This window comes from Podarcis liolepis (assembly GCF_965112155.1).
Source record: "Podarcis liolepis genome assembly, chromosome: Z".
Lineage (NCBI taxonomy): Eukaryota > Metazoa > Chordata > Lepidosauria > Squamata > Lacertidae > Podarcis > Podarcis liolepis.
In genome coordinates this window covers 50471992-50499481 of record NC_139570.1, presented here as the reverse complement: position 1 = coordinate 50499481, position 27490 = coordinate 50471992, and the positions used below count along the sequence as shown (strand labels likewise).

The 27490-nt window shown below is 41.4% G+C and overlaps 1 protein-coding gene across 5 annotated transcripts in view; it reads right to left on the bottom strand.

Annotated features, from left to right (window-relative positions):
* NEK6 (NIMA related kinase 6) overlaps positions 1–27490 on the bottom strand; it is a 93148-nt gene that overhangs the window by 51126 nt on the left and 14532 nt on the right. For 4 of the 5 annotated variants that reach the window (XM_083486008.1, XM_083486010.1, XM_083486009.1 and 1 more), the window contains one exon: positions 5660–5781. In XM_083486008.1, coding sequence (XP_083342134.1) covers positions 5660–5752 — 93 coding nt within the window. In that variant the 5' untranslated portion in view covers positions 5753–5781. Of the gene's footprint in view, positions 1–3499; positions 3688–5659; positions 5782–27490 lie in introns of those variants that run through there. The other variant, XM_083486011.1, reaches the window with a different exon arrangement.

Here is a 27490-nt window from a genome sequence, read left to right as displayed (position 1 = left end):
TAATAAGATTTGCATATGTAAAGAAGCGGAGGGCACTTTTTACCATATGTGGCGGCAATGTAAAGTTATAAAAAAGGGGAAATGATATATAATGAATCCTGCTAATGTATTAACTTGTATGCATTGCTTTTGTATATATGCAATAAACATTCCCCATTCCTTTTTAAATTTATTGTCTTCTTGGTTTCTAATTCTCCCGGTTAATTAGCCATTTCCGCGTATTCCGTTAACTTAGTTTGCCACAGAGCCTAGACTTGTCAATCAGAAGGTTGGTGGTTCGAATCCCCGCAACAGGGTGAGCTCCCGTTGCTCGGTCCCTGCTCCTGCCTACCTAGCAGAAAGCTTGTCAAAGTGCAAGTGGATGAATAGGTACCACTCCGGCGGGAAGGTAAACGGCGTTTCCGTGCGCTGCTCTGGTTCGCCAGAAGCGGCTTAGTCATGCTGGCCATATGACCTGGAAGCTCCCTCGGCCAGTAAAGCAAGATGAGCGCTGCAACCCCAGAGTCGTTCGCAACTGGACCTAATGGTCGGGGATCCCTTTACCTTTACCTATTATTATTATTATTATTATTATTATTATTATTATTATTATTACTATTACTATTATTATTATTTCAGGAGCCATTTTTATTTAAGTCTCACTTAAGGCAACACTAACTAAAATTAATTTGTTGCATTAGCTTCAAGCACTAAGAAATGGCTTGATAAAAGTATCAAACCAAATTAGTAGGCAGCAAGAATAATAAAATGCAGATTTTAAACATTTTCCCCATTAGAAATGCCAACGAATTTTGAGTTATTGCCATCTTTAGCTAAGAAAATTCTCTCCATTCCAACCTACACCAATGCGGTGTGGGTCTGACAACAAACTGGCAGCCATTCTAGTTATATATTCACTTACTCTAATTAGAAAACTTCTAAATAGAAAGTTCTATTGTGAGTCATAAGGAAAAGGTTAACTATAACACTAAATATAAATACTGCAGACGAGCAGCAAGGGATGATTCTAAACCACCTCTTCAAGTCTTCCGGGACGTGTATGCAGCAAATTGTGGCACGTAACCAATTTATCTGTCAATGTTGCAACTTTATTCCCTTTCCCAAAAGTGGTTTCCCAACTCTGTATATGAAAGCCCACAAAACAACTACTGCTCCCACTTTTGCATAATCCTTTAGAATGCAAGAAGTCTATGTGCTTGTGATGTATGTTTGGTGGACAATGTGACAGTTAAAATTCCCCTGCATGTTTTGCCTTTCAGAACAAAAACCAGAGTTGCAATGGATCACAAAAGTTACGTCCAGTGGTACCTTGGTTCTCAAACAGCCTAGTTCATGAACAACTTGGAACCTGAACGTCGCAAACCCGGAAGTGAGCGTTCCAGTTCTCAATATATTTTTTTTGAAGTTGAACGTGTCCTGAGCTTCCATTTTTAGCGTTGCTCTTCCGTTTTGAGAGAAAGAGAGAGAGAGAGAGAGAGAGAGAGAGAGAGAGAGAGAGAGATCGTGCTGATTGGGGTAGTGGGGAGAAGCATTTTAGGGGTAGTTTTTCAACAGCCTGGAACGGATTAATCCGTTTTGCATTACTTTCTATGGGAAAGCGTGCCTTGGTTTTGGAATGTTTTGGTTTTGGAACAGACTTCCAGAACAGATTAAGTTTGAGAACCAAGGTAGCACTGCATAGTACCTGAATTCTCTAAACCAGCCTTCCCCAACCTGGTGCCCTCCAGATAATGTTGGACTTCAACTCTCACTACCCCGCATTCCTGGCTCTGCTGATTGGGGCTGACGGGGGAGGGCACCAGGTTGGAGAAGGCTGCCTTAGGAATTCTCAAAACTCATCCATCTTTTTTGTTGTTGTTATGAATTTTGACTTTAAGAAAGTTATTGTTCTATAGCATATCAGAATGTTATGGATGAAATCCAGTACAAATGCAATCAATATACAAATACAAAAGGAAGCAAGCCCAATAATTTCAAATAGCCATACTTGGTCATAGTTTGTTGTTATAGGAATTTATAGTGTACTGTTCAGTGTGCAGTCCCAGGGTGGGAAAACTCTATCTCTGGAGGAAGGTTAGATAATAGTTTTATTCTACACTGATTAACCATTTTGCTAAAATTTTACAGTAAAATATCCTTAATCACCAGTCATAAGATCTAATCAAAACATGGACAGAAGATGAAAAACAGATGACCTAATCCTGGCACTGACCTAAACCAGTCATTGGGAGACCAAAATACCCTCTGATAAGGAAGACATCCCATGCTTCTGGCTATGTAACTGTTCTGATAAACAGTGGTGCCATTTAAAAGGATTATCATCTGACTTTTCAGGAACCCCATACTTATGAAGGCTATTCCTAAGACATTTTCTCTCTGCTGAGTATAAAATAACCCTATTTGTTTTTTGAAAAGTTCTCTCCACAGTCTCCCGAAAAGGATGATCTTTTAAAATAACTTAAATCCATTTTGTGATCTGAGTGGTGCTCAAATATTTTAATGTCTACTAAGACAATCACATTTTGAAGTACCACGATTGTATAATTGATATATTCTTATACATCTTGAGCTAGTTTGTTAAAATGACTTTTATTTCCTCCCTCTGGAACACCGTTCCATCGGATGTCAAGGAAAGACAGAACTACACAACATTTAGAAGACATCTGAAGGCAGCCCTGTATTGAGAAGTTTTTAATGTTTAATATTTTATTATGTTTTTATATGTGCTGGGAGCCATCCAGAGTAGCTGGGGCAAGCCAGCCAGATGGGTGGAGTATAAATAATAAAATTAATATTGTTATTGTTTTATTGTTATGGTTATTATTATTCCAGGAGCAAAAATGGGACAATTATTTCTGGTATCTTCTCTCCTTACTGCCCATTGAGACAAATGACATAAAATACCTGACATATCAATCAGACCAACTCCATTTTCTCAATCAACAATCTTCTCTAAAAAAAATAAAAATCAGCTTCTGTTAACGTCAATTCAATAATGTGTAGAGTTTCAGTTAACAATAATAGCTGTCATTTCACTCTTAATCTCAACAATATAAAGTATTAGGATTATAGTCAACAATACAAAGACAAACTGTCAGAAACCCAGTCTGCCAAAATCTGTTAAGCTTTATCAAATCACAAATCGATCCACATTTAATAATGTAGCAGTAAACTACTGCAATCAATACGCCCAAAAATGTATTCAAGAAGCTCAGTAAATCTAGAACAAGATCAGAAATAAGTAAGAAAATTCACTGAAAAACTGAAAGAAAAAAAAGAGCTCATCAGACACTGTCCGTCAAACATCCATGGAAGGCAACTCCACAGATTCCGGAGATTATCTGCTCCATTGCCTAATTCTTAGTCCAGCCAAGTATGTTTCTTAGAATCCAATTGAAAGCGGCTTCTCAATACCTTAAACAGGAGCTCTGATCAATACATTATCCTCTTTAATAATAGCCTCCAAGAGACTCAAGAGCTGCTACCACATCATCCCCACCTTCAGTCTTTTCTCTTGTAGTTCCAGTTCTTTAAGCCTCTCTGCAGGACAAGCTTCCAAACCCTTAATCATCTTCGCTGGTCTCCCTCCTCCATCTCCAGCCTTGAGTCCAAGAGTACAGACACAACTTTAACAGAGGCTGGAAGTGGCCAAAAATGCACTTAAAAATGACCACTTCTGACAATGATGCACCCTGTCAGGCCCACAGGAGAAGACAGTATTAGCCACTAATTACATTTAACTATGTCATTAGAAATTCCAACATGTGCTCTAAGAAGCCATGAATGTATCTGCTGCGTAAGAACACTTCCTAATCTTGTTCATGGAATAATTACATGGGCTCCATCCTGCCAAATGAGACTGTAATTAACCCTAATTGCTTAAAATGTAACTTGGCTAATTCAAGGAGATCAATTACTATTAAATGACTTAATATGACAAATTACTGCAGTAGGGGAGGGGGGGGGAGCGTTCCACACAGGCTATTTCAACGCAGCACTGAGCACCATGTGTTCACAAGCAATTCTTTTTTTTTTTCTAGATCTCATAGTTGTACTTCGCTTTTGCTCTCTTAATGAATTAGCTCAGCAATGAATGGCAGGACTCACAATCCAAATGTTACCAATTTTCCAGGAAGAGCCTTGCCGGATTCATAATTCTGCAGTATTGATGGGCAACAGCAACCCAATGCTTTTAAGGAAAGCTAGTATTGCTTTTTCAGAGTAGACCTCTTCAATATGCATGACTACACGCAATATACAATACTACACTTAAGAAACATGACATGGCCATGGCCATAGAAAGAGAGATCGAACATTTATTACAACATCATTCTGGGCAGCTTCCAACAAAATATTAAAACACAAAAAAACCCCTCAAACATTAAAGACATCCCTGTACAGGGCTGCCTTCAGATGTCTTCTAAAAGTCAGATAGTTGCTTATTTCCTTGACATCTGATGAGATGAGAGGGTGGGCACCACTACCGACGGGTTCCACAAGGCGGGCACCACTACCGAGAAGGCCCTCTGCCTGGTGCCCTGTAACTTGACTTCTTGCAGGGAGGGAACCGCCAGAAGGCCCTCGGCACTGGACCTCAGTGTCCGGGCTGAATGATGGGGGTGGAGACGCTCCTTCAGGTCTACTGGGCCGAGGCCGTTTAGGGCTTTCAAGGTCAGCACCAACACTTTGTATTGTGCTCAGAAACGTACAGGGAGCTGATCTAGGTCCTTCAGGACCGGTGTTATATGGTCTCGGCAGCCCCTCCAAGTCATAAGTCTGGCAGCTGCATTTTGGATTACAGTCAAACCTAAGTTGTCAAACGTAATCCGTTCTGGAAGACTGTTCGACTTCCAAAACGTTTGACAACCAAGGCACAGCTTCCCATTGGTTGCAATAGCTTCTTGCACTCAAGCGGAAGCCACATTGGATGTTCAGGTTCCGAAAAACACTTGAAAACTGGAGCATTTACTCCTGGGTTTTCAATATTAGGGAGCCAAAATGTACAATAATGGAGGCATTCCGGAACCGAGGTTTGACTGTAGTTGTAATTTCTGAGTTACATTCAAAGGTAGCCCCACGTAGAGCGCATGGCAGTGGTCCATCACAGCAATCCTGTGAGGCAGGTACGCTGACAGAGACTAGCCCTTTTGTGTCTGGACGGGGATTTTAAACATGGGTTTCCCCAACCCAAGACCAACAAGCTTGTTTCCTCCTGCTCTGGAGGGCAGGACTTGAACCAATGCCTTCAAGTTACAAGAAAGGAGATTCCGACTAAACATCAGGAAGAATTTTCTGACAAAAGAGCTGTTCCACAGGGGAACGGATTTCCTCAGGAGACGTGGCCTCTCCTTCACTGGAGGTTTTTAAGCAGAGGTTGGGAGGCCACCTGTCCTGGATGCTTGAGCTGAGATTCCTGCATTGCAGGTGGTTGGACTGGGTGACCCAGTTTATGATTCTAACCGCTACACTACAGTGACTCCACAGTCACATAAAGAAAAAGATTAGCTGGCATGATGTGGGAGGAATACTTGCTTCAAGCATTCTGGTCAGGAACTTCCCTGTTTTTCCACAAATAGATTTTGTAATGACATCCTACATTTTGAAATTAATTATTGATTTTAAGAGTTGTCAAATATTTGAAGCAGAAATGGCTGCTTACTTGTGCATCATGCTGGTATTCCTGGCTTGCCACTTTGCAGAGCGGGCTGTTCTGGTCCCCCAGATGATGAGGATGACTGTGTTGTCCTTCCATAGTAACATTCCAGACTTTGCCTTTTAGCTCTGCGGAAACAAGAACACACCTGTGTCAAAGCAAAAGGCACCTACATGGCTGAACTCAAGTGGATTAGCAGGAAGAACCAGTAAATGTCACTATTCTCTGGTGATATACATACAACTTCACATTTGAACAGTTCTTCCCTGTCCCCCCATCACAGGCAATTATCTGACCAGTATCACAAACTCTACATCCCACAAGGAACATATTCTTGATAAAGAAGCTAGCAGAAACGTCTGCCTCTTCCTCTCTCACTGCCAATCTCTTCCTTTCGTCCTTCACTGCTTATATCAGCTGCTAGCACCCAGGCCCCATGTTTCCTGGATCCTCTGTCGCAGATGTGCAGTACAGTGGTACCTCGGGATGCGAACAGGATCCGTACTGGAGCCCCGTTCGCATCCTGAACAGAACGTAAGACACGACTGCGCGTCTGTGCATGCGCAGGTAGCGTTTCACCGCTTCCATGCATGCACATGTCATTTTGACCATCTGCGCATGCGCGAGCAGCAAAACCCGGAAGTAACGTGCTCTGTTACTTCCGGGTTGCCACGGAGCGCAACCCAAAAATACTTATCCTGAAGTGTATTTATCCTGAGGTATGACTGTATTACAAAGGATATATGGGGACTGGGCCGCTTTTACCATCACAAGAGGGAAGGGTAAAAAGGTAAGTACCAGTTTGTCACACATTTTCACAGAGTACTGACCCAGAACCTTCCACCTTGCCCACATAAGGACATGAGAGGTTGAGGACACTCACTATATTCCAAGCACAGCAAGAGAGAAGCAAGGCATAGCAAGCATCTAATATTTCAATACAAACTTGCACATTCTTCTGAATGTCACAGAAGCAAAAGTTTGCCATTTTTAATTATTCCACAAAACCCTTATTTAAGTGCAACTGGTTATATATAATGGTTACAGCTGTCAACGAAGGCAAATGCAAATTCTAAGCAGATAATACAGAAAATGAAAGAACACCAAACATTACTTTTTTGACCATTATAAAAACCCCATGTGACAGTCTAAACATATGGAGATTAGGCTACAATGACTGGATCCTCTTCTATGGTTACATTCATGAAATATAATAGCAGATGTGGTCCACGTTATCCTCTTCTGGCTCAAAGAAGAAGGAAATAATACTGCCAACTTTAGCTGGGGGCGAACCTGTGACAATTCTGTGGTACCAGAATGACGCAACCCAGACAGAGTTGTGTTATGACTGATGTTAAACATGAGTTGCTCACAGATGCTTGTTGTAATTGTAAGTCCTTCATAAACTTGCAACACGACACATTCTAGCTACAATGCTTATGTCAATTTGGATTCTTCCCACTTGCCACCACCCTGTCATGCGCATGCCACTGCCAGGGGAACTTCATTGCACCCTGAAGACACTTCCCCTTATCAGTCGTGCAAAGATCCAACCATGACACTTCCAAAGTACACTGCCGAGGCAGCTGGAAGATATGACCCCAAATCCCAGAGAAGCATCTACAGCTTCCCAGAAGTGGGAAATATTCCCCAGGCTTCTGTAAATTCCTTTCTAGAAATAAAAGTCTCCAGAGGCAGTCAGGATCAAGAGGGAAGCAGCAGTAACATTAGGGACACTTAGTAATGCTCCCCAGGAACAAGTCTGTAAAGCACCATCTTTAAATATTTGACTCCATAAAGTATATGACAAAAGCTAACTAAAAGAAAGAATTTAAATTAATTGTGGGGTATCATTCTACAGCCCCATCCCTGGACTCTAGGCTTCAAAAACCATATTTTCTCTGCTGCCTTTAGGCTTTGGTTTCAACATGGATTGCAAAAAATTGTGCTATTTGATTTTTCTTATAGTATTTTTAGCTTTATGCTGGTCATTTTTTGGATTATGGATTTGGATGTCTTAAATTGTATAACAACAACAACAACAACAACAACAACAACAACAACAACAACAACAACAACAGAGAGGGAGACACAGAGGGAAAGAGCCGTGTTAGCTGTTTGTAGCAAGAACCAAGTTTTGCGGCACTTTAAGGATAAACACAGAACTTCAGTTTTTTAGGATAGCTGCCAAGTTGAGGTTCCACAGCCACAATAGTTTTGTTTGTTTTTAAAGTAGAGACTAGAGCACTAATACCATTTCTGAAGCTCCTCCAAAAAAAATCCAAGCAGATTTGTGTTGATAAAACTCACAAGGCAGTCCAGAGTCCACAGCTGGGTGACTAGAGAGAAGACAATCAGAATACCTGCTTAGAAAGCACTACACACTGCAACTAGAGCGAAGGTGGTTCTGTTAGACTACAAACCACCTGAAAGAGTCTCCTGGCACCGTTTCCCACAGATGCAATACAGGTGGTGAAGAAGGTCATCTTCCCCGTAGCTATCGCCACTTGGTAGGCTCAACGATGAGCTCTAACCCATGTTTGGTTCAGAACAAGTTTTTCACCCTGGAGCTCTAGCCAACACTGCAATTGTTTCATTGCCCTCAGCTTCATGGAAAATTATGGGGCCATCTGTGCTCTATGAAACTGGAGAGGGCGCTTCGGAGCCAGACGGTTGATAGCCCTGGTTAACTCTGCATTCCAGGGAATCAGCTGAAAGGACATCAACATGGGATAAAACATCCCCTACCACTCTCTGGAAACCATTTGGCTTCGTTAAGTGGCGGGGGTGGGCCATCCGAATCAGCTCCACCTCCTTGCAGAGGGGAAGGTTTGTGGAGAAGCCTAGCTGCTTTGTTGGATCTTATATTGGAGTGGATGAAATGAACGTTGTTTATAGCAGACAGATGAAGAATCAGAAGTCCCTTACCTTCTGAATTTTTTTTCTCTTTCTATCTCAGCTAACCTCTTTTCTATTTCTTTTTCTTTATTTCTCTTTCATTTTCTTTATTCCTTTACTCCCCCTCCTTCTCTTTATGTTCTTATTGCATTTAGATAAAAAAGGGAGAATATTTCATATTAAGTTTTGTATTTTTCTCTATCAGCACCAATAAAATTTATTCCGGGGGGCAGAAATAAAAGGAGTGAAAAGGAACACAAAACCCGCAGACAAGAAGCACAGAACTCCAGCCTACAAAGCAATCAAGCTGCAACTTCTCCCACTAGACAACAATATGAACAGCTATCAGCTTCACTAACTACTTGTCTTACTCATTCACTAGAAATGACATCACATTTACAGTGTAGCATTTCTCCAAAAAACAATTATGCCCCCCCCCCGTTAGAAACTGAGTCAGTATGTAAAAGAGAATTTGGTAAACACTGCAATTGCTGGGAATGGGCAGGGGTAAAATCCGGTCCTGTTACAACTGTTTGGTTAAATCTGAAGTGAAGGGCTAGAGATTACCAGACAATGAATTAGTACCATGTGACTGAAATGCACAGCTCTGAAAGTGCACAGGAGAAGGAAAGGAAGCGGGTAACTAGCTGAATTGAAGAAACTGAGAAATCAACAGCCATATCTAATTTGCAAGGATGTTTGTGGTATTTCTCAGTTCTTTGGAGTTGTCAGCATTTTATCACCATCCACACTGTTTTAGATATTGCAGCAGTTTGTGGGTTTTCTGTGTACAACTAGACAGTCCAACTGTGTACAACTAGACAGTCCTACTTTGAAAAACACACTTCTCAAAGAGCACCATGAATGGGATTTCTGATATAGAACATTTCATAAAAGCTATACAAATTGCACAGAGATGTTTTAATATTTGTCAGAATTAACCCTTGGCTTTTCATTTGTGAGCGGTATAAATTTCATACCAAAGTACAAGAATTAATCCCCAATGGCACATTCCTGCTGTTCTAGTTTAAGGTGACTTCCTCACAGGTACTGAGCCATGAGATATCTCAAACAGAAAAGGGCTCCTTTCTGAAACTGTGAAGCTTAGTCTGTCAGCAACACACACATGGAGAGCACACATGCTTCTGGCAGGCTCATGATTCTTTGGGGGCTGCAAGGAAGACAAGGTGTGCTTGCTTCCTATGAGAGATCAGAGACAGCCATTAGCAGCTCAGGACAGTACAGCTGCCACAAATAATTCAGTTTGGCTACTTGTTTCAAAGCATCTTTGCTTGCAAAGATTTGGAAGGAGTAACGACAAAATATCAGTTTTGAAAAGTGATATGCGTGATACCAACACTGATTCTTGCTGACACCCAAGGGACACACTGTCCTGCTCAAAACTAGCAGCTATTCTGGGATGCTGGGAAAACATGCTATAGGTAGATCAGAGCATAACTCACGAGAGGCAAGGCAGCAAGTTGCAAATACCTACTTCTGTTGGTGAAAAAAACTACCCTACCCTCAGCCAGAGAATCAATAGACTGCACTATCTTTACTTTTAAGAGTAGACACACTATAGAAAGCTGCCTTACACAGAGTCAGACCATTGGTCCACCATTGCCATTCATTAGATCAGTATTGTCTACACTGATCAGCAGTGACTCTTCCAGGATTCAGGATTGAGCCTTTTTCCAACCCTACCAGGGGTCTTTGGCATTCAAAGCAGATGTTTTACCACTGTAGAGATCTGATTATAACCCACGTATCTAGATTATTTAGATTCATTCCAATCTGGGTTAAGGCCTGGCCATGCGACAAGTCACTTTGATGGATGAACTTTACAGTAAGCAGGACGAAGGGGAGTATGACTTTGCTCCTTCTCTTTGCTGCTTTTGATGATCATGGCATCCTCCTGGACCAACTCTCTGGAATGGGAATTGGGGACCCCATGTTACAGTGGCCCCAGTCCTGTCAATAGGACTGAGTCCAGAGGGTAGCCTTGGGAGAGTGTAGCATCTGTTACCTGGCAATTACACTATGGGTTGCCACAGAACACTATTTTATCCTCAATGCTGTTTAGTATGTATAAGAAGCTACTGGGAGCGTTCTTTGGGTGTTTGGGGGCAAAATTCCATCAGTATGCTATTAACACTCAACTCTATTCCTCCATAACATCTAAATCAGGAGAGACTGTGAAAGCCCTGGACCAGTTCCAGGACACAGTGATGGGCTGGAGGAGGGAAAACAAGCTGTGCTTGAAGCCTTTGGTAAAGTAGAATATATTTAGCTTTTAATTCAGGACCCTGAACGCAACTCAATGATTAAACTTTGTACAGACAGCAAGGTGGGTTATTATGATTGCTAATAGGTTAGAAACAACTGAAGACTTGATTGTAAAGCCAGAGTATTTCCTTTGTTATTTCCAAGAAACTTAAAAAGAGACAGGCCAGAGCTATTCAAACTTTTCATGTTGGTAACATGCTTTTTTTAGACATACATCATTTCACGACACAAGTTTTACTAGCAAACCGATGGTTAAACTAACCCCTTTCCAGCTCCAGGAGGAGTGCTGGGAGCATTCACATGACACACCTACACACTGCAGCCGACACACTAATGCAGGGATTGGCAAGGTTTACCTTGCCTGGGCTGGTTCACTCCAGTGGAGATCCCTCTGTGGGCCGGATCACCCGTGCCCCCGTGATCTCTGGCGTCTGCAGCGACATGATTTCCGGTACCTGCGTAGATGCGATTTCTGGCACCGTGGAACCGAATCCCCTGCTGCGTCGGTTTAGCGCAGCTCGCGGGGCCTTGCCAAGCAAGTGGCTCGGTTCGGGGGTGGCTCGTGGGCCAGTTAAACAACCCCCACGGGCCACATGTGGCCCATGGGCCCTAGGTTGCCTACCCCTGCACTAATGTGTCGTGACACACAGTTTGGAAAGCTCTGAGATAGGTCCTGGGGAATTTTATCATAAAGTAGAGTAGTAAGTGGAGTTTATTTTCTGAAAAGGCAGGCTGGTTAACAAGATAATGTGTTCTAATCTCCACTGCTAATAAATGCAAATGGTGCAAGGGGAAAGCTTCCAGCACTATTCTTTAAGGGTGACATTTCCAGAAATTCTAAGGTGAGGCAGTTCTGGCTTAACTGATTGTCTAATTAAAAATATATATATATATTAGTATTAATCTTTTATTGAAAGAATTTCAGTTATAAAGAAAAATAAAAAAGAGAAAAATAAGGAAATAAAAAAGAGAGAAAATGTGTAGAAACAAATACAAAAATACAATGTATATACTCAAATACATTCTTACATAAATATATGTTATTATCCTAACATATATGTAGGTATTAATAGACTACTACATTCTGTATAAACTCATTCCAAATGTCATATTTATCCAAGCAAAGTCTACATGCAGTCCATTCATAAGTTGAAAGTCTTGTCCTATTGTCAACCCATTGATTAAAGGGCATCCTATATTTATTCTTCCAATTCATCAGTATCAGTCTCTTGGCCACCATAAGGGTGCAAAGAACTTCCATACAATGGGTATATAATTAAAAAGAATATTATTCGATGAAAGTTTTAACTTTTTCTGTAGTCACACAGTCCAGCACTTTCTTCCGAAACTTAACAAGTAAAGAAAATTGTACACATGCATATTTCAAAGAGGCACTGTCCTTGCTACACCTTCAGCATAGCCCTTTTTATACAAACATAAAGGTAAAGGTAAAGGGACCCCTGACCATTAGGTCCAGTCGTGGCCGACTCTGGGGTTGCGGCGCTCATCTCGCTTTATTGGCCAAGGGAGCCGGCGTACAGTTTCCGGGTCATGTGGCCAGCAGGACTAAGACTCTTCTGGCGAACCAGAGCAGCGCGCAGAAACGCCGTTTACCTTCCCACCGGAGTGGTACCTATTTATCTACTAGCACTTTGACTTGCTTTTGAGCTGCTAGGTTGGCAGGAGCAGGGACTGAGCAACGGGAGCACACCCCGTCACGGGGATTCGATATACAAACATAAAGGAGTCCAATAAATTCTGAATGTTATTTTTTGTTGTGTAAGTCTTAATGTAAAGTCCACTGATACCTTTGGTATCGCGGGTAAAACATTTTCCACTGTCTGAGTAATACTGAAAGTTCCAATTCTTTATTCCAATTATTTCTTAAAGTCTGCATATTGAACTTATTTATTCTTAATAAATGTCTATAAAAAGTAATCACTGTTTTTTTTAGTTTCAAACAAATTGTTCAATTGCTCCAGTATCTTAGGTGCCTTGGAAGCTGAAATGCTGCTGGCCCAAACATACGTGTTAGGAGACGTTGTAACTGAAGATATTGCCATTGGGCCACAGCTGATAGATATTTTTGTCTTAAAACAGCACAGGTATAAAATTAATCTTCCTCATTGATCCATTGTTTCAAAGTCAGTGTACCTGCTTTCAGCCAATTTTTCCATGTTACCATCTTTTTTCCAATTTTTAGATTGGGGTTTCCCCAAAAAGTAATTTTGGCATGTGAGAATGCATCAAATTTGTTTTTATTAGACAACCTATTCCATATCCTTCTAATTAACTAATTCAATTAGAAGGCTATGGAATATGTTGTCTAATAACTATTACTGTCTAACAACTGCTTCCAGAATCATCTGGGATTTTGAATATTTTAATCCTAGTACTGTATTATCCAACCAACCAAAGGCGCTATATGTGTGTATTCTAGGGCTGCCCATGTTGGAAAATTAAGAGCAGGTTTTCAATATTTAGTTCTTGACAGTAAATACGCATAGTGATATACAGTAGTTCCAAATTCAGAATTCCAAACCTGACTTCTTTCATTTGTAACTGCAAAGAAAGTCTTTGATGGCTGTTAAATCAAGTTGATGAGTAAAATGAATTATGAACAACTCAAAGGAAAGTTTTCTGCTTGCTATCATTGATGTAAGAGGGAAAGTGGGCCTATAAACCCTACTCAATACAGAGGCTGGATTTTTATGCTTGCCTCTTCACACCCCACCAGACACATACAAAAACATATATCCACATGTTTGTACACCAGCAGTATTTGGCAGAAGCAACCATGTTCAACGTTATGAAGAAAATTACAGGGGTTCTAAAGGTAAAGGTACCCCTGACCATTAAGCCCAGTGGGGGATGACTCTGGGGTTGCACATTCATCTTGCTCTAAAGGCCGAGGGAGCCAGCGTTTGTCCGCAGACAGTTTTTCCGAGTCACGTGGCCAGCATGACTAAGCCGCTTCTGGAGAACCAGAGCAGCGCACAGAAACGCCGTTTACCTTCCTGCCAGAGCAGTACCTATTTATCTACTTGCACTGTGACGTGCTTTCAAACTGCTAGGTGGGCAGGAGCTGGGACAGAGCAACGGGAGCTCACCCCGTCGCGGGGATTTGAACCTTCTGATTGGCAAGCCCTAGGCTCTCTGGTTTAGAACCCAGCACCACCCGCGTCCCTATAGGGGTTCTACTATGACACAATTACGGTAATAATGCAACTCCCAACACTGTACAACCAGAAGTTAAATTGTATGGCCATAATCAGAACTGCTGAGCTGCACAACACAAAACTCAATCCACTAATTTAACCCCCATAATGGCTACAATTTTGCAGAAATACACCCAAAGGTACACCAACAAAGCATATCCAAGCAACCTTACTCTATTACACTGCATCACAAGGCACCAATTTTGTTATACTGAGTCACAGAAAACTGTAAGGGCTACTGGCACTAATGGATTTATGCATGAGTAGCCCTGATTAGAACTGGCTCTTTCCTGTACTGGACTACTGTAACAAGTTCTGTGTGGAACTTCCCTCAAGACTGCTCCAGAAGCTGCAATTGATACAGAATGCTACCAGCGGGTTGCTGAATTAAGTACCTGTGCTGAGGGAAGTACCATAAAAAAGGCTGATCGCCGAAGAATTGATGCTTTTGAATTATGGTGCTGGAGGAGACTCTTGAGAGTCCCATGGACTGCAAGAAGATCAAACCTCTCCATTCTGAAGGAAATCAGCCCTGAGTGCTCACTGGAAGGACAGGTCCTGAAGCTGAGGCTCCAAGACTCTGGCCACCTCATGAGAAGAGAAAACTCCCTGGAAAAGACCCTGATGTTGGGAAAGATGGGGGGCACAAGGAGAAGGGGACGATGGAGGACGAGATGGTGGGACAGTCTTCTCAAAGCTACAAACATGAGTCTGACCAAACTGCGGGAGGCAGTGGAAGACAGGAGTGCCTGGCGTGCTCTGGTCCAGGGGGGTCACGAAGAGTCGGACACGACTAAACGACTAAACAACAAAGCTGAGGGAGCTACACTAGCTGCATAATAGCTATGAAAGTATATTCAAGTTCGTGTTACTTACATATAAAGCCTTGTACAACATCTTGGGATCAGGTTTCCTGAAGGACCACCAGCCCCTGTATGGTCCCATAACAACACTTTGGTCACCTGAGGAAATTTTACTCCTGGCACCATACAAAATATCATTTGGCAGCAATCCCAAAATGGGAATTTCTGCTATAGCCCCTTGAAATGCCATTCCTTTGACCATAGGTCAATTATCTGACCATCATCAAATATTTGCTTCAGAGACCTTGCTAAGACATATTTTTGCTCAGGCTTTGTTTTATAAAACTAGTCCTGATGCCATTTTTATCTCTGGTTTACATGATACTGTTTTACTGCTTTTATGTTTCCACTGCTTGTATACCATGTAAACATTTTTTACATATCAAGTAGTTTAGAAACATTTTAAAATAAATAAATAAAATCTCACAAGTCAATGCTCTTTGACATGTTCCATTGTCAGAATTATTATTAAGTGTCTTGGTGACACGGCACCAGGGATTTTTCTAACCCTGCTCATCCATCAGATTACTTTTATGCATAAATCAAGCCATCAGCCAATTTATACTGTATTTTATTCTAAATGAAGTAAAACTATCACATTTTCCTTCAGCTGAGCACTTAGCAATATTATCTGAAAGAAAAATACACTGAACATTTTTCCTTTCCAGGATTAGATGTTCTTGTTCTTCTTTCCAACATAGCTGCAGGCAAGTTTCTGGCCTGGAATTTACTTGCTCCTAAACCAGCAGGGAAAAACATTTGTAATAACAACAACTACCACCACAACAAAGAACTGCCCATAAAACATACTGGCTCACTGTATCAAGGCCTATACAATCCCCAGCATGTGGGAGACGAAGGGTTTGATCACTTAAAATGAATCCCTCAATCTGAATGGTACTCCCTTTCACAAGATGCAAATACAATTTTGGAATCTCTCCCTGAACTCTGACTGTCACTTACTCACACATACATACACTTCTCCTAAAAGCGATATTCCAGCAAATATTCCTGCAACCTAGGGAAACCAAAGCTTACACCACCCCCTGCAGAAATCTGACAGGTGCACTTTAGAAGGCAAAAATGCCCAAGGCACTTGGTAGCGAAGCCCAATATCATTAGTTACAGGATACCTATTAAGGAAAGTAACTTCAGTAACAGCAGCCTCTGCTCATAACTGATGCACCCTGATAGATGCCCAATGCGCACTCCCTTTCCAAATCAGCCTCGATAACAGCTGTGATCAGCTTAATAAGGTATAAGCATGTAGCTTTGGATGCCTAGATCACATCCACAGGCCAAATTATTCTCCCTGGTGAACAAACAGCTTGAGTAGCAAGGAATACTTCCCAAGCAGAAGAAAGCACAGCAGCAAGAATTGTGCCCACATGTCTGTTTCCCTATGCCAACACACCTATCCTCTTGCTGTGTATATCCAGCTGTTTTCCATATGGCTAGCGCTCAACCCTCTCTCTTGCTCACAATGCCACTGAGCAGTAGTAATGCCAAATCTTAAACATTTCAGGTAATCTAAAAGGCAAAATTTTCTAGCTCTAAAAACACTGAATTTAAAAAACAAAATGAAGCACCCTCAAAGCTATTCAGCACCTGAGATTTCCCAGTTGAAAAAGGTGCATAGTTCAGAATGTTGGGGAAAATATATTGCACATAATTGCTGGAATACTCAAAAACAGGAGGATAGAGAGGGAACAAGGTTTAATCAACAACAGAAATTTGTGTATAAATTCACTGCTTCTGTGCTCCTACGCACAAACACATTCCCCTATTACCTGCCTATATGCATAGGAGAATGAGATTTGTTTCATTTTTACCAATGCAACTTGCTAAAGCATCTTCCAGTGTTGCATATCAAAATCCAAATCAGTGGCCTAAGCCCATTACTCATAATGTGAGGGTAAATGCAGAAGTTGGGAGAACGAAGTGGATCACTGCAGTCTGTGAGAGAGCTTCTCCAAAGACCTCAGAAGCCCACTCTACAATAATCTGGAGCAGGGCTTTAGTGTGGCTGCCCTTGCCCTGTGGAATAGCATTCCTGTTGAGATACAACAGCCAACTATGTGCACTTTTCAGAAAGAGTCAAAGACTTTTTTGTTCAAACAGGTTTTCCCAGCTGGATAAATGGATATTTATCGCAAGTGCCCACTTGTTGGGGTTCTAGTCTTGTTTTAAACGTACAGTGGTACCTCCGGTTACAAACTTAATTCATTCCGGAGGTCCGTTCTTAACCCGAAACCGTTCTTAACATGAGGCGCTCTCGCTAATGGGGCCTCCTGCTGCTGCTGGCACACAACTTCCGCTCATATCCCAGGTCAAAGTTCACAACCAGGAGCATCTACTTCCGGATTAGCAGAGCTTGTTACCCGAAGCGACCCTGGGAGAGTCTTACCTTCGTAAGGAGGAAGGTACGTAACCCGAGGTTCCACTGTATCTGTTGTTGTTTTTTTACCTATTTTATATATCTTATATCGCCTTAGCATTGTGGTTTAGAAGGCGATTAATAACTAAATGATGATTATTATAGTAATAGTAATAATAAGAATGACGATAAAAATAATTTTAATGCCAATTCACCCAGTTTGGAGTTCATCACAATCACTTCTTCTTCCTCCTAATTCTTTGTATCATCAGTGAGCTGCCACCTCAGTGCTCACCTGCATTTAGGAGCACAGGTCCCAGTAATGATCCTTGGTGGGGAGGGACTTCTTACCTCTCTTCTTTGTAAAATCTGTTTCCTGTTCCTTAACCAATTCCTGACCTACAAAGGGATGGACCTGTTGCCTTATCCCATGACTGCTAAGTTTACTTGGGAATCTTTGATAAGGGACATTACTGAAAGCTGGATCACCCCATCTCAAGTAACTCTTACCAGGTTAATCAGACAGGACTTAGGCTTGCAGAAGACATGCTGGTTCTGCTTCAGAAACACTTTCTCTATATTATTGGTATTTCTGTCTTTAATAATGCTTTCCACCAGTTTTCCCACAACAGATCTTAATAGGCCTGTAATTTCCTGGTTTCCTGTAAACCAGGGATGTCCAACCGGCTTGCAACTTTGATGAAGTGTCCCCAGAAGAAGCTCAACAACTGTACTGTTGGTCTTCCTCCCCCCAAAAAGCTCAACAACTTTATAGTTTTTATAGTGGGAGTATACCACAGTCTCTTTGGAGTTGGAAATCCCTGCTCTAAACAAACTGCTGTTACATTGTCCATCTTTGTGTATGGAAGCTGAACTTAGGGACATTGCCTGTTTGTTTGTTTTTGTTACAAGATCAGCAGTTTCACAGTTCTTTAAGAGCCCTCCAGACCAGTAGCGACTCATTTGTTTTTCATTTGTTAATAAGCCCTAGAACAATCTCATTATCACTCAAATTACTCAGACCCCTTCCTTAAAAAGTTAGTTCAGGCACAAAGATCTGCCCTACGTCTTCCACAGTGTAACAGATCAAACTTCCTTTTCCTCCTTTAGCACACCTTTAACTCCCTTGTCATCCAAAGGTCTGATCACTTTGTTAGCCAGTTTCCTGTTTCCCATTTACTTTTTTAAAAATGGCCTTAATGCTTTTAAGGATGTGCTTCTCAGATTTGCTTTGGCATCTCTTTTTGTCTGCTTGCATTTATTTTGCCACAGATTGTGTTCTTTTTTTGAACAAGACTTTTATTTTTTGAAGAAAGCCTTCTTATCTCCAACAGCCTCCTTGACTCTGCTGGCTAACTACTCTGGCTTTAGCTAAAGCCAGCAAAATAATCTGTCCCAGAACAACTGTCTGGCAGAATGCAATACAGTGGCACATCAGTGACACGCACACTGAACATTCCTTCATGTTTCCTTGCCAGAGCCATCCACCTGAAACCCTGGGCTGCCGGCCAAAGGCAAGCTGTGGTAGGGAAGAAGGCTGGCTAGTGCAAAGAATAGGCTGGCAAGGCTGGCTCATGTTCACTGCTTAAAACATGTTGCTCTTTCATTTCTGAGGTGCCATAGAACACTCATTTCAGCTACAGGTTGGCAATAAGGGGGGGGGGGGGACCTTGATAAATCAATAGGCAAAGTGGCATTATTACGCTTTGTCAGCCAAAACAAAGGGCAGCTCATGGACACTGAAGTACAGTACAGTACTGCCACTCAGTAAGCATTGTTTGGATCTCACTTAATACTAAAGTTTTACAGAAATCGCAAGTGTGAAAGACACTTCTATAAGGTCAATTGCAATCTATAGGCTTTATTTTCACAAAAATGTATTTGGGACTTAGGTGGAATATATGTGTAAAAGCAGCAGAACACCTTTTACTGAGGCCTCCATGAAAGAACAAAGTGACTCAAACTATTTTGAAAACTAAGCACCAAAATGATTCTGCCTTCCTTTCTCTCTCTGCTGCCTGATAATGTTCTCTCTCTTGCTGGCTCATAAAATAAATCTGTCAAGATGCTATACAAGATTACTGATATATTTAAATGATGGCCCTGGCTTGTGATTACATTATCTCCTGGCTCTGTACGTGTGTGACAAGGCAGCAGCCCTACCCTGGGAGAGTCTTATTTCTGAGTGACTTTTATTGTCCATTATCTTACAGCATTTATGCCACAGCCATGATGTCTTGTAGGAATATTTCACAAAAGAAATATCTTTGTCGTTAGTATTCTCACTGCAATTTAGTCAGATCAACCTTTAAATCTCATCCATCATGCTGAAGAGCTTTGGCAAAGCAAGCAACAGTAATATATGCCTTCTTGTAGGACGTAATTACCAGCTAGGTTAAACAGCAGTGCCTCCCCGCATCCCCTCCTGCAACACAAGCAAACAGAAAACACACAAGCAGCCTCTGGCTTCTCACTCTCTCACTTCTTCTTGGTGGAAGCGCATAACCGGTTCACTGCAAGCAGACTGACACTGTCTGGCACATGACAAATATACTTGAACCTAACAATTAAGCTTCTGTCAGCACTTCCAAAAGCAAGGAGTATTTACAGTAAATCCCTCACAACTTTTAACTCCTTTGCTTGCCTTTCTCAGGAATCAGTTCAAGATGAGTCAAAATCACCATAAGCAGAGCAGTTTAAGACGAAAAGACACACAAATATATGGCAATACAGTAACATATACCTTTCAGGACCTAAGCACTGATAAGAGAGATGGCAACAGACAAAAGAGTCCTAGGTAGCATAAGGGAATTGTACAAAAAATTAGTAAGACTTCTTTCAATTCCCATAGCTGACCCTCTCCTGACTTTCTACAGCATAAATGTTCCTACTACAGCTTGAGAGAGGGACACATTTTGAGGCTATCCACAAAAGTAGGAGTTTGCACGGTTTGCAAGTGTTCTCAAATTGTGAGGACTGCCTTTAAAGGAACGTTGCCTTTCCCCTGCTTATGGCAACCACGGATTTTCTAGGCCTTTCGACTGAGCTTTACGGAAACTTATGAATATGATGCATTACCACACCCACAATGGCTTACCAATTATATTGCTTGGTGATGTGGGGCAGGGCTGCTCTTTTTAAATTTTCCACCCTCAGGTTCTCTCTCTTAGAACTTAACAAATAATCTGCTCCTTTCTTATTCCCAATTATCTGCCTTGCATGAAAGAGGCCGGGATTCATTCTGGTGTATTAATGACACTTGGGGAAGCTTTACACAATTTACAGAGAATATTTTTAAATGCTTACATTATTACCCAGAAATATGGCTAAAGTCTCAAAAATAAATGCTGAACATTTATTTTTAAAACTTTCTTCTTCTTCAATGTGAAGAAATGCAGAAGGGCTGGCAAGGAAACACAGTAGTGCCTCAGTTCCTTTCAAAGGAGATGTCACTGTCTATATAACATTTGAGATATACTGAAAACCAACAAAGCTTATAGTGGGACATCTGTCCAGAATAGGCAACGCTCTAAGATCCAAGCCAGAAGCTAAACACCCCTGGAAGCTTGTGCAGATTGTTACAAGAGTGTTCTCAAGGGGAGCAGATGCAAGAACCAGTTCCCTGGCTACAGCCCGGGATCCTGTAGAGGGATACTTGCCACAGGCACAGAACCTACATATAGGACTGGAGAGAGACCACAAAATTTCCTAATCTGTAATAAAAAACTGCAGAAAGGACACAATTTTTAAAAATAGAGATTCAATATTAAACACTAGAAGAAGGACAGGGTTCTAAGGGAAAACCCCAATGAATTTGTTCTCGAGGGTCACTCTATCCTTAAATCATACAACCGAACAATCACTGCTACCCCATGCAGTTCATAGTAACTTAGCCCTGCATGTGCACCTGCTGATTTTGCCACAACAAATCTGTTTATCGTAAAGGTGCCACAAGATGCTTTCCCAACAAATCCCAACAAACCAGTAACTTAAAGTTGAAAACCAAAGCTGCTCTGCTCATTTAACCATACACACAATTTTATGAATGGCAGAACAATTAATGTGGGGGGTCAGGGGAGAAAGTAATATAGTTGGGGCTTTGTTCAAGATATAAGTAAGCTTTACCAGAGCATCAACAGAGGCAAAGAGTTAAACCTCACCTTCTGTTCAAACACCAACATTAGAATGTTAAGTTAAAAAACAAAGAGAAATCCCAGAGCTACTTTCTCATTATTTCGGTCAACAACAGATATTCATTAAACTTAGTGGTACAACAGCTGTAATTCAGTTCCATACCTGGAACCCAAATGATGTTAACTCAACAAATGTGAAGTTAGCCAGAGTTGGCTCATTCTAGACGTCCAAAAAACAAATGCTGCTAGCCTATATTTAAATATTTGTGGCAAGTTTCCCATCCTGTTTGAAAGAAATTCTCCACCCAGCTCATGTTTACGTTCCTGTCTTTAGTCAGCAAGATTAATCTTTCAACAGAAATATAGTAAGATGTTTCTATGCTGCATTTATTCATTCACAAAAAGCTCCAATGAACACAACTTCTTTCTAGAGAGTAGTGTGTATCATCATTTCCATTTACCAAGACATTGAAGCAGTGAATTTTTGGTAGAGGTTTTTTAACTACCAAAAAAGAACTTCCTCCATGTATTCAACTTTCACCACTTTCCTGTAATATAGATCAAGGACGACCAAATGTCAGCTATATTTACAGACCAATTTAATCTGGCCTCAAATGACCCTTCCACATTTTACTCAAATTTTAGTGCTTTTGCTTGTTTGTTTTAAAGCTGCCCATATCATTTACAAGGGGGGGGGGAGAAAAGTGTACTGGAGTGCAAGAAAGAAATCTTCACTTTAGTGTTCACTCTGATTTGGATTTTATATTTTGTGTTTTGTAACAGAACAAAAGTTTCATCTCTCTGAAGACTTTATGCAGGTAACTTCAGATTACTGAACACCACACACATATGGAGAAGGGCAGCAGCTATTTTGCCAGAAATAGTCAGACTTGCTTTTTATACTAAAATACACCTAACATTTTGCTCTCCACCCCAAACTACAATGGTTAAAGTTAAAATGTTTAAATGTTCATTAAACAGAGAAGACCTTTTAAAAGTTATTTTAAAAGCTGAATCTCAAAGTAAAGCTTCTTTTGGCATTCATGTCAGAGAAGGAATTGGACCTTAAACAACAACTAATTTGGTGCCTTTTGTTCTCTGTTCAGACGGTGGCAACAAATGTTTTAGTGGGTACAGTACTTGTCCTTGTGAGCTTATTACACCCATTTTATAATTTGATTGAATTGTACCTGGAAATGAATTGGCAAAGTGTTGTGATTAAATTCCCAAATATAATGGGCTCAGATACTAAAGGGGTGGTGCCGAGATCATGGGAAGCTCCTCCTAAGATGCAGAAGAAGGCCGTTTGTCCACACTGAGGCTGTAGAAGTCCCAAACTCAGGAGGTTCAGCTATCTTGCTTTCTGCAGCCTGGCCAAGACCTATCCACAAGGTATTTGACCTGGTGGATGGGACCAACTCCTTCATTTTCATATTGGATTTATTTGCTGTACTTGACTGCTCTAGTGTTGTAAATTTTTGTTACTGTTTGACTACTGTGTTAATTTGTTGGATTTTATTTTTTAAAAACAGTTGGAAGCTGCCCTGAGCACTGTGCATACAATGCAAGTTTGGATATAATTAACTGAATCCCAACAAGACAGAAGGACTGTTTTGGGGGGACAGGGGCGGGCAGGTGCGAGGGAATCCCTGGTCCTGAATGGGCTAACTGTGCCCCTGAAAGACCAGGTGCGCAGCCTGGGAGTCATTTTGGACTCAAAGCTGTCCATGGTGTCACACTTTAATTCTGTGTCCAGGGCAGCTGTCTACCAGCTCCATCTGAGACCATCCCTGCCTGCACACTGTCTCACCAGAGTGGTGCATGTTCTGGTAATTTCCCACTTGGGCTACTGCTGCAATGAGCTCTGTGTGGGGCTACCTTTGAGGGTGACTCAGAAACAACTAATCCAGAATGTGACTCCCAGACTGGTGACTGGGAGTGGCTGCCAAGACCATATAACACTGGTTTTGAAAGACTGACTCCCAGGATGTTTCCAAGCACAATTCAAAGTGTTGGTGCTGACCTTTAAACGGCCTTGGCCCAGTATACCTAAAGGAGCATTTCCACCCACATTGCTTAGCTTGGACACTGAGATCTAACTCTGAGGGCTTTCTGGTAGTTCCTTCACTGCGAGAAGTGAAGTTATTGGGAACCTGGCAGAGGGCCTTCTTGCCAGTGGTGCCTGTCTGGTGGAATGCCCTCCCATCAGATGTCAAAGAAACTATATGACTTTCCATAGGAATCTGAAGGCAGTCCTGTATCAGGAAGTTTTTAAGTAATAAATGCTTACTACTACTGCTACTACTACTACTACTACTACTACTACATCTACATTCTGTGGGAATATTAAACTTGTGTCTCAATTAAATTTTTTTTTATGCATGTTTTCGTTTCCGTGAACTGCCTTGAGTCTTTGCTCTGGGGGAAAGGCAGGATATAATAAACAAACAAACAAACACTGTAAAAATGCCATATATTGTTCATGCAGATGCAACACTTCCTGCCACTAACAATGACTTGTATGTACCTGAACCTATATGCTGAACAAAAAAATCTGCTGGCAGTGATGCTTAACTATGTGCATAAACAAACTGGTATTTGGAGGGAAAGCATTATAAACCTGATGTAACAGGTCTTATCAATATAAAACAGGAGGGATGAAAAAGTTCAGAAGTGAGTCCTAGCGGGGTGGGGCAGCAAACACATCAAATTATGGGCAGTTTCTATTCCCAGGGCTGCAATAATGAAGCAGCTCAAATGGAGTCTAAAAATCTGAAGTTGTTTATGTACTTGTGCTGTAAAGCACACATCAGCGTTTCTTTGGTGGACAAAAAGCATGGTGTCTGCTTTAAGAGAGGAAGAAACTCAAGGAAGAGGGGTCCCAAAGTGTTTTCGCCTCACACAAATTTCAGTCTTTCTTGGAGTTGGCTCAGCAATTGGCTATCAGCTCTGTTGCCCTGGATTCTAGCTTTCTCAGCCTTAAAAAAAATTTTTTTTGAGAGATGATACTATAACAAAAGGAGACGAGGTATGTCTCAGACTGTGTGTACCATTACAATGAAAGCAAACACACCTAAGCCCCACTGCAGTAGACATTAGAGACAGTCATCCATATTCCACCTGGCTACCTATGTACTTTTTAGATCATTTTACAATGTGCTTGAAGACACAAACACCTGTTATAGCCCTTAAGTTTGTATACTAATGAATGTGCACCTCAACACTGAATTAGATTCCCATCTTTGCTGGCTGCTGGTACCAGTAGTGTGAACGATACTAAAGTACTGCATGCAGTTATTGCAGAATGTCTGAAGATAAAGGGCCTTCATTGCTCCATTTTTCTTATCCATTAAAGGGTCATGGAAAAGTAACACGTATACAAAAGGAAGCCCCTTCCCTGAAACTTTCTTACACCACCAGCGATTCAAAGGGACAGCTATGTCTTTGAGAGAGTTATAAATACAGTTGCATTAGCCAACACAAAACTCTCTGTGGTGTGTTGTATACCCAAGAATATTACACAAGTTGCTGTCCTCCATGAGAAAGAATTAGTTTTCCACTGAAAAGAAAGGAAAGTAACTAGAACAGCAACTCCTTGGGGGACTTATTAGATCCTCAAAGAGCTGCTGTGATTGCTGCTTTTGCCAGGAGAAGTTTCATCTTACATGTATACAAGGGGAAGCCATAAGAGAGGAAAACCCTGAAGACTACACTTCAATGTTCCTAGATAACTGAAGAAATATCTTTCAGCAGCAGAGTGCTACACTAGGCTTTTTCTTAAAATTTTCCTAGCATAGCATGAATGTCAGAATTAGCATCCAGGTGAGATTTTCTGCAGACACTCATGATTTGGTCACTGAATCAAATTTTCCGCTTAGCTTTCCCTAGACCTACAGTATGAAATTTTAAGAGAAAAGCAGAATCTGGCCGCTGGTGGGAAGGAGGAAGATGGAAAGTCTTAAAAATACACTGTTAACAGCTACAGTGGTGCCTCGCAAGACGAAAAGAATTCGTTCCGCGAGTCTTTTCGTCTTGCGATGGTTTTCATCTTGCGAAGCACGGTCCGTCGCAACTGCGCCTCTTCAAGCAGCTTTTTAAAAAAAGCACAAGATGTTTTCGTCTTGCGAAGCAAGCCTATAGGGAAATTCGTCTAGCGAAGCAACGCAAAACCGAAAAACCCTTTCGTCTAGCGAGTTTTTTGTCTTGCGAGGCATTCGTCTTGCGGGGCACCACTGTATCCCTAACTGAAAACGGTTGGAATCTCACTGCCTGTTTGACTAAAGAGAGCTTAAAAACTAATCGGAATATATCTTGTAATTTTTATAGTCTCTCCTTGTGTTTTTATTAGTTTTCAGTTTGAGATTGTATTCCCACAGAAGACTCCACTCCCACAAGATAAATTATTTTACTCACATTTCTACGTACATTTATTACTTAAAGAGGCCACAGGAGCAGTGAACATCCCTGAAGCAGCAGTGTTCCATAAGCCAAAACTGAATACATTTTATTTTATCACAGTAACTGAGTAATATGCAACTCCTCTTGATTATTCATTTCTTCCATTCCATGCCCAGTACAAGGCAACACTGACCATACTGATACACCAGTGTTTGTGGTCTGGGGAACATGTATTAGCTGATCCACAACCAGCCTTAAGCCTACAGTACATAAGAGCATAAGAGCGGGCCTACTGGATCAGGCCAAAGGCTCACCTAGCCCAGCGTTCTGTTCCCATAGGGGCCAGCCAGATTCCTAGGGGAAGCCTACTTGCAGGACACAAGGAGGGAGAATAGCGCTCTCCTCACCTGTGCCCCCAGCAGTTGGCGTTCAGAGGCAGACCAGTTCAGATACTGGAGAGTTTTTAAACACACGCATCATTAATAGCCATCAATAGACAAATTCATGGCTAAATCCTTTTTAAAACCATTCAAGTTAGTGGCCATCACTACATTTTACTGCAGTAAATTCCATAAGGTTAAGTATGCACTGCATGAAGTTGTATTTCCTTCTGTCTGTCCTAAATCTTCCAATATTCAATTTACTTTATTTATTTACACACCACTTTTCAGGTGGACCTCACAAAGTGGTTCAATTTCACTGAATGACCTCAGATTCCAGAGTTATGAGAGAAGGAAACATCTCTCTATCCTCTTTCTTCACACCACACCCAGCATAATTTTTCTAAACTAAAAATCCCCAATTGTTGTAAACTTTACTCATGGGGAGTTGTTCCAGTTGCACAATCATTTTGGTTGCCCTTTTCTGAATCTTTTCCAGCTCTAAAAGATCCATTTTGAAATGTACTATAATATACACCATGGGCAGGCAAACTAAGGTCCGGGAGCCAGATCTGGCCCAATCACCTTCTCAATCCAGCCCACAGACGGTCCGGGAATCAGTGTGTTTTTACATGAGTAGAATGTGTCCTTTTATTTAAAATGCATCTCTGGGATATTTGTGGGGCCTGCCTAGTGTTTTTACATGAGTAGAAGGTGTGCTTTTATTTAAAATGCATCTCTGGGTTATTTGTGGGGCATAGGAATTTGTTCATTTCCCCCAAAAAATATAGCCCGGCCCCCCACAAGGTCTGAAGGACAGTGGACCGGCCCCCTGCTGAAATGCTGTTTTGATTCCCTTGGATTATTTCAAGTTTCTTTTGTGGCCTTTTGAAAAATGGAAGCAATTAACCATTCCAAAAAGAAAGCATGAAAAATAAAAGGAGCACCTCAAACCATACCTTTGTATTTTGAGCAAATTAATCTGGAGTAACTACCATTTCCTCATTCTGTACTAACAAAAGCACATATTACAGGCCTACACAACTGATGGCCCACCAAGCTGAATGCAGCCCACCAGACACGCACTGTAGCCAGGCAGGTAATTACTACACCAGTTCTTGCAACTGAAGGCAGGCAGCAGAAAAAATGTGCTTTGGGAAGTCTCTGGAGGGCCACTATGCATGGCTGGTGGGCTGCATGGGTGGTTTAGAAATCATGCACTAAAATCCCTACTTTTATGCTTGCAGTAAGCTTTTCACACACACACCAAGGCAAGGCTTAGTC